The sequence below is a fragment of the Anser anser genome (genome assembly GCF_964211835.1).
Source record: "Anser anser genome assembly, chromosome: 3".
Taxonomy (NCBI): Eukaryota; Metazoa; Chordata; class Aves; order Anseriformes; family Anatidae; genus Anser; species Anser anser.
The window spans coordinates 62,927,798-62,942,138 of record NC_139722.1 but is presented as its reverse complement, the minus strand read 5'-3'; the positions used below and the strand labels follow the sequence as shown (position 1 = coordinate 62,942,138).

Here is a 14,341-nt window from a genome sequence, read left to right as displayed (position 1 = left end):
CCATCTTAAGTCTGGGGGAAGACTTCTTTGCAGAATCTGTGGCAGGAGCTTCGAAACACGGCAGCACCCCCCGCGGCTGGGGCGGTGTGTGGCAGAAGGGGTTTCTTCCGCACCCTTCTCCTGGTGGCCGGGCTCCTTCTGGGGCCGAGGGACCTGCGGGGAGCACAGCAGCATCCCGCTGGGCCGGGCCGGGTGGTCAAGGCACAAACCTACCAGGCACCGGGGCGCTGAGCAGAGGCATGGGAACAGGATGGGAAGGGCTGCCGTCGCCGTCTCGCTTGGCAGCACTTCATGCAATTTTTGGAAGCGAATGTAAACATGTTTTGTTAAGAAAGACTAAAATCTCTCAGTGTAATTTGGGATTCCTCTACACAGATGGCTTCAAACTGCTGTTTCCGAAGGTCTCTGGACAATGAGTACCATCCTTAAGAGTTCAATTTGCTATTCTCGCCCTCGCTGTTTTGGCCAGTATTGTCTTCCTGACCAGCTGAAATAAGCTCCTGCTACAAACTTGAAAGACCTTTTAGGTGCTTTTAGGTGCTTTTAGCTTTTAGGTGCTTTTAGCTTTTAAGGTGCTTTTAATGTTCACATACAAATGTGAGAACCAAGGGAAAATAAACAGCGTACAGAAGCAGAAGGCAGGCTAGAAAAGGTCATTTGCGTTCGAATTTTCTTCTTCTTTTTTTGTTTTTTAAGCGAAATCGGGATACAGAGAGCAGAAGTCCCAGCAAGCCCCGAGGAGGAGGACGCTCTTTCAGCGGTCGGGGCTGCCAGATACGAATCTGTATCAGCACTTAAAATAAAAAAAAAAAAATAAAAAAAAAAGACGAAAAAAAGCCCCGAGCCCCTCCGGCTGCCGACCCGCCCGGCCGCCCACGCCTCGTCAGCGCCCGCCCGCCCGCCGCTTCCCGGCCCGGCCCGGCCCTGCCCGCCGCAGCCAGGGCGCAGGCGCCGCGCTGAGCGGGAGGGGAGCGGAGCGGAGCGGAGCGGGGGGCGCCGAGAGCCGTGCCCGGCGCCATGCGGCTGCTGCTGGCGCTGCTGGCGCTGCTGGCGCCCGGCCGGAGCGCGACGGACGGCGGGGAGCAGCCGCCCGCAGGTAGCGAGCCGGGGCGGGGGCCAGCGGGGCGCAGGGAGCGCCGGGGCAGCGGCCGTGCGGCGGCGGCGAGAAAATGGAGGCGGCCGGGGCTGGGTCCGGGGGGAAGCGGCGCCCGCGGGGCTGCCTCTGCCCTCTGGGTGCTCGTCGCTTGGAGCGCTGCCGTCCTTCAGGGGTGCGTTAGGGGCGGGTGGCAGGCTTTATTTCGGGGATCTGCGCGTTTGGGGTGTGTAACGTGAGGGGAGTGTGCGCAGAGCGCCAGCCCGCTGTGTCTTGTGAATGGATGCGTACAAAAAAAAAGCAGGGAAACCGGGGGTTTGAATCGGAGGCGTGGGGGTCGGGGCTGTGCCTGGGGCACCTTCCAGCCAGGCACGGACCGGGAAGAGAGCTGGACTGCTGCCAGGAACATCTGGTTCCGGCAGAGCTGTTGCAAATAAAATTTGGAAGAAATAGTCAATCTGGTTTGCAAGTTTCTCCTCGAGCCAGAACAGCTTAATAAAAGATTGCATCTAATGTAATAGCTCGGGTCTAAACAGAACGTGCACTTCATTTTGGGTCATTGAAAGGTGTCTATGGCTCTGTTCTTTGGGAAAGGGCTTAAAAATGGAAAGCATGTCCGCACAACAGGCGAAAACAGCAGTGCTCTTTCAAGCTCTAACCACAGAAAGAGCCATATACCTAAAATGTTAGAAATTGATCACAGAAATGTTGATTATGTGTCCATGCATCCTGCAAACACGTAATGTGGATCCACAGGGGCTTCATTTTGCATAGGTCCATGCCCATCTGCAGTGCCTGAGCTTGGTTGGCCATGGTGACGGACCGCACCTTGCAGGACTTTGGAAAGTTGCTGGGGTTTACCTGCCCCGTGCTTGGGGCAGGGAGGGTTGTCGTCTTCCTGCTGGTGCGTCACAGGGTAGTTCACATCCAGCTCATTCATTGCGGCAACAGGTTGTTAAACCTTGCCCAGAACGCCTTTCCTTCAAGGTTTCAGTAGTAAGGAGGCCTGATATGGATGGTGAATGCTGGCCTTGGGGATCTGACTTCACGTCTTCTAAGGATATGCTTTTATTGCTAATAAAACACGATGTTCTAACTTTGCGGTAAGTGATTTTGAGGTTAAAAAGCACAGTACAATAAATCACTACTGTGAGTTGGACCTGCCATAATCCAGCCTAGTCCAGCACAATAATTGCCTCACTGTAAGGCTCTGGAAAAGTGCTGTGGGATAGTTGAGATATGTCAAGCTGCCTAGAAGAAAAATGCTCATTTTTCTGTACGTGAGTGCAGCAAAGCCTCAAAGGAGCAGAACACACTTTTGAGTTGTGTTCTGAAAACACAAGTAGAGTTTTTCCTGGTGACTAGTGCGCAGGTTGGCCACAGCCTCTATAACCATACCCTTCAGAGACTTCATCCTTTAAGCAAAAACTTAGCTTTTTAGACAATAAAAGTGTGATGGAGGGAGTTCTAGTAGATACTGCTGTGTATTAGATGGATGAAAAAGCTGGTTATGTCTGTGAAGACAGACCATTACTGTAACTTTATTTCATTATTATTATTATGTAGTTGCAAGCAGATGTGTTGGCTTACAGTGGAAAGATGAGAGTAGGAGACGGGGAATTCTGAGATGTGTTTATGATGCTTTCCTTTGTTATGATAGAGTGCTTATTTTCTGAAGTCTTAATAGGGCTTTCAGTGTTTTGGTAGTATAAAGTGTCTCGGGCTGAGTGTGCAATGAGGAAATGCCCTTCTGCCGGTCATCAGCTCCCAGGCAGCAGTCGTCCAAACAGCTGAACGCTCGCTGTGTTTTCTGCAGCTGGGCACTTAGCACATCTGCATAGATGTGCCTGTGACTCACCGTGGAGCTGGGTGTTCGCTGGTGGGAGCTGTTGGCGTGTAAGTATCCAGAAAGGGAGGCCCCCCTGGTCAAGATTGCAGTTGTAGTGGAAGCAGGTTTGGAGACTGCGATGGCAGTTTGAGGTGCTTCTTGCTTATTGAAAGCCAAATTTCCAAGGAGGTGTGTGAACTTCCTTTTTGAGGCTGGCTTCCAGTTGTGTTGTGGTGATCTTGGTCTTTTGGGTTTGTTGTTTTGAATGTGATTACTGGCAGTCATAGCAGTTCTGTCCAGCTGCAGACAAAATTTTGATAATAGAGAGTGCTGTGCCATGACATATCAGCTATAATAAAAGGGTAAAGAAATTCTTACAGAATATTACCTGGCTGAGATTTTTATCATAAACAAAAACTTTTAAAGCAAGCTTCATGAGGAAATAAAATTTGTAAATAGTAGCTGTTTTCAAAGGCACTAAATACTGCCCCTAGTGTTTGATTTCCCACAACCAAGAATATTTATTTCACTCGTCAAGTATTTTTAAAAGCATAACAGCTTTAATTGTCACCCCTAGTTTTTGTACTCTCTTCGTTTGTAAGTTGAATGCTGGTTCCTAGAAAGGAATTGAAGATCTTTGGAGAACTTCGAGTGGAACCTTCTGCACCGAATTGCTGCTGCATGCACTAACTCAAGCTCTCTTTTAATGACTCTGTTAAGGATGTGCCACCCAGGGATAGAAGCGGCATTACAGGAGAAGTATACGCCCAGGATTTCTTTTTGGAGGGACAACAAAGCAGGCGAAGGCGATTGCCTGCAAACCTCCCACGGATGCAACCCAGAAGGCAGCCAAGCGGGCAGCAGGGGCAGGGATCTCCAGCACCTTGCTGCCCTGCAGTAGTGAAGATTTTTCTGATCTTTTTACTGCTGTCTTTTCTCCTTCAGTGGTGGTGACAGCTGAGGAGAATCGCGGCTTTTACATTCGTAAAGGCACCAAAGCCACTGCCCTTCCTGGGTGCACTTAAAGGGGGTGTATGAGCCCAGATGGAGCGCGGGGCTGGCCTGAGGAAGGCACGCGGTTTTCCTTGCCAGTAGCACAGGATGACAGTTTTGTAGCGTTGTGTCTGGCTGTCTTTTAACAGGCTAAATGGTGAGCTTGGCAGGAATCCACAGCAAAATTAGAACTGTTGTGTCTCTTAACTTACAGGAATGGCTTAAAACTGTTTTCCTGTGATGCCTCTCTTGAGGTTTATAAGGACTTATTTGTTTTTCATGAAAATCCAAAAAAGGAGTACTTTCAAACAATGGGTCTTCACATGTTTTCTGACAGTTTCTTTATAAGCTTTCGATTCAAGCTTTCAATTTGTATTTCAGTACCTGAGTGAAGTTTGTTCAGTGTGTGCAGCTTCAAAGAGCTGTGTGGATCTTCGTCAGCGTTGTTTCAGATGTGCCATAGGGTCTGCATTGTGGGCTCACCAGCACCTACTCAGTTACATGTATTATGAGGCTTTCAGTCAAGCTCTGCTTTTGTGAACAGTAGTAATGAAGCCTCTGTGTGTATGGTAATGCCTCGTGGCATCTGCTAGGAGGAAAGAAGGAACTTTGGTGTTGGGCAAGAAGGAAACATCAGTATAGAGGCTGTCTGTCTCATCTTTACATCTCTGAAACGTCCCCTTCTCTGGTTCATTGATTTACTTTTTTCACTGTTGGATCACTGAGGCTCAATGAATAAGTGGGACATCTACACTTACGAAATATTAAGTCCTTCTGTACGTACTTTAAAATAGATTTGACTGAATACGTGGCTGCTATAAACTTTATTTCACAAGTACTTTCCGTAGGTAGTATTGTTCAGGAACATTTATTTAGTGAACAGGACAGATAAGTTTCAAGCAGGCACAGAAACCTTTCTCAGTTTATATATTTTAACCTGCTCGGATTCTCAAAAACAAAAGTCTTTCAGTGGTATTTGGCTTTTAATCCCCTCCTACACGCATTTCCTTCCTGTCCGCTGTGCAGATTAGCTGAAGACATGAATGTCTCCAAAATGCTAATACTTCAGTGAAGATAATAATCAAATATCTTCCCAATATGTGCAGTGTATGTGTAATATGTTGTGCATGTGTGTATATATGCATCTATATAAACATACAACAGTATCTGTCGTATCAGTGGAGGTCTTTGTCACTGATATGGGAGCATTAGTTAGTTTGGGCTGATTGTATATGAACAAATAAATATCCACATTTCTTTTTGAGTTGTGTGTGTTGGTTATAAATGGATGCTAGTGTGAGTTGGCCAAGATCAACTATGTGGCTGCATTCTGTTCTTATTGTTAGGTGCTCTGCTTCTAGGTTGCCCTGCGTGGTGGTTTTACTCAAGTGGGCAGCTGAGCTCCACCACAACCACTCTCTCACTCCTCCTCCTCAAAGGGAAAGGGGGAGAAAATACGATGGAAAGGGCTCAAGGGTTGAGATAAGGACAGGGAGATCACTCAACAATTATCATCACAGACAAAACGGACTCAGCACAGGGAGATTAATCTAATTTATTACCTGTTACTAACAAGTTACAGCAGTGAGAAACTTAAAAAAAAACAACAAAAAACCACAAACTACCAACACCTTCCCCCCATCCACCCTCTTCCACCTCCTCCCCCCGCACAGCACGGGTCCCCCACGGGCGGCAGCTCCCCCCAGGCCCCCTGCTCCTGCGTGGGCTCCTCTCCACGGGCTGCAGCTCCGGCCCGGGGCCTGCTCCTGCGGGGGCTCTCCATGGGCCGCAGCCTCCTCCAGGCCACATCCACCTGCTCCACCGGGGGCTCCTCCACGGGCTGCAGCGTGGAGATCTGCTCCGTGTGGGACCCGTGGGCTGCAGGGGGACAGCCTGCTCCACCAGGGGCCTCTCCACAGCCCGCAGGGGAACTGCTGCTGCCTGCCTGGAGCTCCTCCTGCCCTCCTGCTGCACTGACCTGGGGGGCTGCAGGGCTGCTTCTCACTCCTCACTCCCCCAGCTGGTGCTGTGCAGCAGCTTTTTGTTTTTTTTTTCTTCCGTTCCTTAAATCTGCTCTCACAAAGGCACAGACATTGCTTATTGCCTTGGCTCTGTCTTGGTTCTCATTCCTCACTCTCCCAGCTGTCATTGTGAAGCATTTCCCCCCCCCCCCCCTTTCTTAAATATCCTCTCACAGAGGCACAAACAACATCTCTTATTAGCTCAGCAGTGGGTCCCTTTGGAGCCATCTGAAACTGGCCCGTATCTAACATGGGGCAGCCGCTGGATTCCTCTCACAGAGGCCACCCCTGCAGCCACCAGGTACCAAAACCTCGCCACGTAAATCCGCTGCATTCTGTGATCATGCTTGTACTTGCTCTTAGCCCTCCTCACTCCAAACTTCACTTTCTGACATTCTGGTTCTTTATCCTCAAAATCCAAGCATACTTACTTTCTTTTAGTGATGTTTTAAAAAAAAGAAAAACAAAAAAACATACTACTGGCCTACCTTCTTTTATTCCTTTATTCTATGAACATAGGGCTGCTGAAGTTCCTCAGATGTTCTTCCAGAATGCATGTACCTAATTCAAATTCTGTGCAAAATCATGGTTGCTGAAGTCACTGTTGCCTTTCTGTTGGCCTGTAGTGCTGTCTTACAGAACAAGGTGAGCAGGGCTCACTGCAGGTAGACATCACCACATTTGAACTGGGAGCAAACTAGAACTTGTTGAATCATTAGAAGTCTGAGAGGCAGCCTGAATAAAGGGGCTGTGAGCTAGACGACTATGATGCTTTAAAAAAAAAAAGGGGGGGGAAGAAGAAAAAAAGGATAGCTAATAAGCCTGAAGAAAGGGACTAGAATCCCTTAGAAAGTAGACTAGATTGTCTATTTCCATGCCCATTTTGAGGTCCCGTGGTCTAAACTGCTGTAGTGCTGAGCACTCACTTGTGTATCTTTAAGCTGCTGTGACTTAAGCTCAGCCTCTGGGTGCTGCTGAATGAGCTGATGAGTGAAGTCCTCGGTGACTTGAACTGATTAGGCAACCTTCACAGGTAGAGACAGTTTCTTCCATGGAAATAACTAGTGTAATTAGGGAAAGGAGGTGAGCACCCAAGCCTTCTTTGGCTTTGAATTGGAGCCAGCAAATCTCATAGATAAATGCAAGTTGAGAACAGTTTACGTTGAATTTACTATATACCCATTAGACAGCCTGAGAGACAAGATGGACAGTGCCTGTGGAGAGTAAGGGAAAAGGAGTAAAAGGTGGCATCTTGTAGAAAAATTATTTTAATTATTTTAATGGGTAAAATAGGTAATTCTTGGCTTGTGAAACATGGAGAGGTTAATGAGGTGAGAGGAAGCATGCTATAAACCTGTTTCTCTACTGGCTTTTGTTCGTAGAATTAAAAATTTTAGCTTCTCAGCTCATGCTAAAGAGTATCCTTTAGGTCTTAAGGATATGGAGTGAAAGGTAAGAGAGGGATGTGCTGCTTGACTAACTTAACACTGGAGCCAAAGTTGTTAACAGTACAGATGAAAAGGATGAGCTGATGGTCTGTGTAAATTCTTGTTCCTGTATGTGATCGTGGCCAACTTGTAGTGCCATTGTGGTATGGGGTGGTGACCTCCCCAGTGGCTGGGAATGGGGTATGACTTGTGAAGAAAGTTGGCTTTCCATGAGGAAGGTTTGTTTTCTTCTAGTTCCTTTGTAGTCTCACAGCTGGAGCATGTTAAAATCACATCTGGGTGGCAGAGCAGAGCGCTAGGTTGAGTGGTCTTTCTTGGAGCAAGAGAAGAGGAGAAGTGACTTGGCAGGCTCTTTTTAGTTCTCACTGGTCACTCAGCGTTCACAAGTAGTCGTGCATGTTTCATTCCTGTGCCTTAGATCCCCCAGTGTGAAGTGAGAATAACGCTCGCTTCTCCTACAGAGCTGTTGGGAAAATACTTAAGTAGATCTAAATGCATTTGCTGACATAATATGGTAATAAGCACCAGAGAAATGCTTAGCTGGCATAGTAAACTTTATTTAAGAACCATTTTGGAATAGCTAAGACGTGGAAATGCTTAATGATTTCAATTAAAGAGAATACGATTGTTCATTAACTGAAGGTAATACCTCTATACAAAATAAAATAAAAATGCAGGGATCACATTCTTATTTCTATTCAAGTGTTTATTTTTTAAGGCACAGTGTGACATTTGTGTGCTTTGACACCTCTTCTGTCAGCTTGTCACCTTTTTTTTCTTGCGGTTGAGAATTTGATGATTAGGTTCCTTTATTCCAATAACTGAAATACCACTCTCGTACATGTTATCAAACGTGTGATTCTGTGAAATAACTAAACCACAGCACCATTTGTGGAGTGAGGTATATTATGTGTATCAGATCTTTGAGGTTAATGGCATATCTCAGCCTCTGGATATTGCTTTCTGTAAAGTGTTATCTTTGTGGTCTTGTTTTCAAGACATGAAAACTGTTTACTTTCCCTCAACATATCACGAAGTGAAGTAGAAGCATTTGTGTTGTGAACAAGCAGCAGCCTGGAGCAGGTCAAATACGAGTTACCTTTCAATGTTTCACAAAAGCTATATTGACAGAATATTAATGATGCCAAATCAGACACTGAGAACCTAAGAAGTGGCAATTAAAATGGTTGAGTGACCTTCATTTTTCCCCTTCTGAATGCCATGTGACAGCCATAAATAGTTAAAGAATTAAGTAATTTTCATTCCTGTGCAGCTGCTCCCCAGTCTCCCTGCTGCTGTTGGTGCTCAGAAGTTTGCTGTGTGAGGAAACTGTTGGTGCTACTTTTTATTTGTGTGTCGCTACCTCACCTCTGGTGTTGTTAATAAAACGTACTTCAGATAATCTCATGAGTATGGGCCTACATGGTAGTTTCAGTGTTAAAATTCCTTACAACTGGTAGGTTTTTATTATCACAGCCTTCCAGAAGTACTGCTGGGAATGTAAAAATGTCGTCGTCAGAAATTCACGTTGAATCCAAGCTTTCCCCGGCAGGCCTGTTGTCTTTTGGCAAGGCTGAGACATTAGGAGACAGGAGGCGTTAGGAGTCCCTGGAGCACACAGCCTGGATTCTGCAGGTTTGGTAACAGGCTTCACATCTCCTCTTTCTGGTTCAGTTCTGAAGAGCCAGAGAAATCTGCAGGTTTTTGGGTTAATCTCTAATTTCAGTAAATTCATACTGTCGGCCCTGCTGGCTTATCTGTGTAATACTGACATAGGGATGTAATCATCCTGATGAACCTGATAGGGGCTGTCTGACAGACTTGATTTCAATGGACAAAGGTTATCTGAGGTTCAGGGTTGAAAGCAGGAAGAAAACTCTCTCTGTAGGAGAAAAGAATAGTAAATCAGCATGCAGGGCTCAGGTGTGTTTGTACTCAGGGCAGACTGGGTCCATTGGGGGGGAACAATTTGCAGTTTTTGTGTCTAATTTTTCCAGTCATATCTAGCACGTTGCCTTTTCCAAAGTATTTAGAAATATATGTGACTGTTCTCGTATTTGACTAAGTGCAGTTGTTCTGCTTCTTCCAGTGCCTTCACCAACAAACCTTGTAGTAACATCCCAAAATTTCAAAACCGTCTTGAGTTGGCAGTACCAGCCTGTGTCTGAAACTCCTTATTTTGTTGTGGAAATGAAACCTTACAGGTAAGTTCATACTTTTTTGTCATTTCCTGTACCTCATATTCTCTAGAAGCACAAAAACAGTCAGTCCATGGTAATAAGTTTTGTTTTTTTTTTATGTGCTGACGTCCTGTAAAGGTTGCTGAAGTGTAAATTCAGGTAAAATTTGCCAAAAAACAGAATGGCTGAGGCTGGAAGGGCCCTCTGGAGGCTATCTGGTCCAACCTGCTGCTCAATCAGTGACACCCAGAGCAGGGTGCTCAGGACCATGTCCAGGTGGCTTTTGAAGACCTTCCAGGAAGGAGCCTCCACAGCCTCTCTGGGCAACCTGTGCCAGTGCTCTGTCACCTGCAGTGTTGTTTTATCACAGGCAGTGTGTTGTACAGTATTGTTCCATTGAAATCACAGCTATTGCTTGTTCTGTTTTACAGCCCAGGTACCTATATGACTGTTTCAACTTGTGTGAACATCTCAACTAATTCTTGTGATCTCTCACGGGAAGTAAAGGAAACTTTTTCTCCTTACTGGTTTCGAGTTAAAGCTGTTGTTGGATCAGAACAGTCTGAGTATGTTGAAACAAATGAGTTTATTTTGCAAAAGCATGGTAAGTTCTATCATAGATCTTGTAATTCCTTTCCAAGAATGTTTTTTTTTTTCTTTTTAATGATCATAGTATCCTTGTTGCTGTATTATTCTGTCTCATAAAGTCAGGAGTCCAGGACAAAGCAAAGCATGATGGTTGTTCAGTAGGAACTTCGTAGTTCTGTCTCTCTAGGGACTTGTCACTATGGTATTTGAGCTTTTTGTTTTTTTTTTTAAACTTTTCAAGGCAGGGAAATGATGCTGACAATGCATTCTGTGCATCCTTCTCATATTCTTGCCTGGTGACCCAAATACTAGAGTAGGGTAGGAAATTGCCACTGAAAGCTGTGGACCTTTAGGCATCGTAGAAGTTGGATTCAAGTGGTTGGTCATACCTTGACATATGAAGTTGAGTCTTTCCTCTGAAGGTACGACCAACCACTTGAATCTTTGACACTGTAATCCCACTTACTGACAGCTTTCCATGTCTAAAGAAGCAATAGGAGTCCACCGTAGCTGAATAAGTAAGAGTAATTCTTCATGTAAATCCTTTGGGCTGCTTCAGGAGAAATCACACTTTTCACATGGTAATGTAATAGTAAATTGTGTGTCTAGACATTAGGCCACCCTTTCCAAAACAGTGGGGTTCCAGCATTGCATGGGGGACATGAAGTAGCCATGACAGAGTGAGGAAAGCCTAAGATATCTCCTTTGTATATGCTACATTCACAAAGTATGTCACAGGACATTGCCCAGGAGATTCTCCCTGACTTGGGCAGTGCTTCTGATAGAACCGGATTTATGCACTGCTGGAGATGGAGAAATGGAGAGTGTCTCCTTGTTTCCCCACTATGCTTTCCTTTTTCTCTACTCTGTTCCCTTACTCAGTGCTCTCATGACTTAAAATCAGTGTCGGGTTTCAAGCGTTTGACAGAGGGATAGAAGTCATGGTAATAATGCTGAGTTTGAATGTTGGCAGTAAATTGGCAGCCATGGATGGAGAAGAGATATAAAATCATGTTCCTATTGGACAAGGCTCAAATATTCAATTAGATCATTAGATATTAAAAATGTACATAGGCTATTGCCACCAGAAATCAGATTTCCTGACTATTATTCTTAAAGATAAGATTTGTTTAGGTTTTCAAATAGCCTTTGTTTCAGCACGGTATTGTTTTTAGCTCAGCATAATTCATGGTGGCGTATAGTCAACAGTACTTTGTTTTGTTCTCATTCACATCTGCATAATTGCTTTGTTAGATTTTCTGTTATCAGTGATTTTTTTTATGGTCTATATGCATAGGAAAGTTTGATTTCTTAACGGTAATCTCCATTATTTCCATTTTAGAAGCAGATTCACTAATGTATCGAAATGCGTCCATTATTTCCCAATGTTGCAGCTATATAATATTAACAGCATTCAAGAAAACATATCAGTCTTCTTGAATCTAATGAATTTTGGAAAGTTAACTACAAGTAGCCTGTTTTGTTAGATTTCTTTATCTCAATATTGTGTTTAAAAACCTTGGACTAATAGTAAAGGTAAAATGTGTTGCAGGAAAAATAGGACCTCCAAAACTGGATCTCTCAAGGCATGCTGATAAAATCATAGTTGATATTTACCATCCTGTATTTCCATCTATGGAGTTTCAGCCTTGGATCACAGACAATTTAGATTTCACGTACAAGGTGACTTTTTGGGATAATGAAACTCAGGTATGTTTCAAAATAAAAACTTAAAAACACTTATTTGTTTGTTTTAAATACATAACAAGAGATTCTCTCCTCTGACACACAGAGCCCACAGGTATCAAGAAAACAAAAAGCAGTCAAATGTAAGATAGGACTGCTGAAACTCTAAAACCTGGGTTACAGTGAGAGAGAGGACTTGAAGGTCTGAAAGTTTGTCCAAATGCACTTCTTCCAACAAGAATCAGATAATTGCGTTAGCTGTACATGAAAGAGAGGATTACTGGATCACATGCTGTTATTTCTGCATACCTGCTAAAACATGAATAACTACTTATGCTTCTTTCACTTACCTAGATAGACCTTTCATATCAGAATATTAAAGATATTGATACCACTTTATGTAGCAATCATAGAGGGTGAATTTTAGCAAAATGATAGTACATGTGGTTATTTACAGTTAACCTTTGTATGCATCTAGGTACAGGTGAATTAGGAATGAAAGTATGGAATATGGACAGTGTATGTTTTCTCTGCATCTGAAAATTTTAGATGAAAGCACTGTGGTCTCATCAAATAAACCATCATAAGGTAGCTCATAAATTGATAGTTGAAGTTCACGGCTTTTGCAAGGCATGTAGATATAGAAGCCACACCTAATGGTGTTGCAACATTTAAGAAGTGTTGGAAGGTACTATAACATCTATCATGTATTGAGTCAAATGATATAAATATAACATGTATGTCTGTCCTTTTTTTTTTTTTTTTTTTTAAGCGTAAAGAAGAGGTTTTTACAGAAGACTGTCAGGTGGATAAATGTAGCCTAGACATCCCAGTTACTCCTAATGGTTCTATTTACTGTGTTTCGGCAAAGAGCAGTTTGTTTGAAAATCTGATAGTTGGTGCCCCGTCCGAAGAAAGCTGCATTCAGGTTCCTCTTGAGCAAACTACAAGTAAGAGAATTCTAAAATTTTACTACGAACTTAATGAGTCTAACTAGAGATACGTTACAGCGAAGTATTTGAGCTCTGATACAGTCATGAGATCACTCGGATATCTATGAGAGAATATGAAAAAAGAAAAAGCATGGTCATTCTTTTCCAAATGCACTCTCCCAAAAGTCTTCCAAAGACTTTTAAAAATCGTGTATTATTTTCAAGTAACCCTGATTTCTCTGAGTGCTTTTTCCTTCTTCATTGGTATTACAAAACTGGTTTCATTACACCTGATCATTGGTATAGTTAACAACTGATAAATTGATTGTTTATTGGGTTATATGGCTTTTGGAAGCACTATACCTACCTTCTAATAAATGGCTTTTTGAGTCACATCACTGTAGAAAATGCATTTAGTTATTCTGGAACTTGAAGTAACTCTGAACTCTGTAATAAAGTTGAGGTATCATCTGCTTTTTCTTAATTAAAGGGAACAATGGTAGCTAGTTGGTAGCCCATCTTTGTATCTCTGGTAATCTATTACAAACATTTTAACGTTACTTCATTATGGCCCGAAACTTCACTAGGGAAAAGAGAGAGAACACAACTGCTTCTATCAATTTTTTCTTTTATGCACAGGAAGAGCAGTGCGGTTGAGAGGGAAGGCTTAAAGGTGAATTGGACTAATGGAGTCCTCTATTAATATTAGATAAAAGTTCTGTTTTGGATTTCACATTTTAATTTTATTGTACAGAGATGCACAGTAATTCTTACATTGCTTAATATGCTCTCACGTAGCAAATGTGTTTTTTAAAAAAATTCATACCCATATATCATCTCTAAGGAACAAAAAATAAATTATAAAAATTCTTTACCTCTATAAAAACATGACTGTTATATGAATTGAAAATCTTATGTTGTAATTTTTATTTACTTTGTATGCTGCTTTAAAAATTAAGTTCTCTTCAGTGAAAAAACGTGTTAAATTGATAAATTTGCATACTGCATCCTGAGCTACAGCAGTTTCTATGTTTTTTCTAAATGGCACAGCACAGCAGTGGTTTATTTTCCAAACTTCTTAACAGAATTTGCTATAACTTCCTAGGTACACAAAACATTGTCATTGTGTGCGTGGCTGTGGTGATCATGGGCATCATTTTGACGTTATGTTGTGGCTTCAAGAAGCTAAGGGAGAGGAATATAAAGCTGCCTAAATCCTTGGTAAGTTCAGATTTGTTATCTATATCAGATTTTTAATATCCAACTCGGTAACTTTTTTATAACGGTAACACCTTCATGGACATTCTGATTGTTTTTACCATAATCTCATAAAAAATTTAGCATTGATACCAGCTTTTAGATTCTGATAGCCTCTGCAGTCAGATGCCCTGTATTTGTTGTAGGATTAGACTTTGGTCTCTGTTTAACTGAAGTAATGTTATTTGGTCTATTTTGAGAAGTTAGTTTCCAAAAACCCGTTGTGTATGTACATAGACAGGTTTGTATTCGTTCTAGTAGCAGAGACACAGAATTACTGAGGTTAGAAGAGACTTCTTGAGGTTGTCTTGTCTA

The 14,341-nt window shown here is 43.1% G+C and overlaps 1 protein-coding gene across 1 annotated transcript in view; it reads left to right on the top strand.

Moving 5' to 3' along the window:
- Positions 1-919: 919 nt before the first annotated feature.
- The window catches only part of IFNGR1 (interferon gamma receptor 1), a 23,033-nt gene continuing 9,611 nt past the window's right edge, over positions 920-14,341 (top strand). The window contains exons 1-6 of the mRNA XM_083828078.1: positions 920-1,096; positions 9,473-9,587; positions 9,995-10,167; positions 11,704-11,861; positions 12,610-12,787; positions 13,875-13,990. Of these exons, the coding sequence (XP_083684204.1) occupies positions 1,018-1,096; positions 9,473-9,587; positions 9,995-10,167; positions 11,704-11,861; positions 12,610-12,787; positions 13,875-13,990 (819 nt within the window). The 5' untranslated portion in view covers positions 920-1,017. The remainder of the gene's footprint in view (positions 1,097-9,472; positions 9,588-9,994; positions 10,168-11,703; positions 11,862-12,609; positions 12,788-13,874; positions 13,991-14,341) is intronic.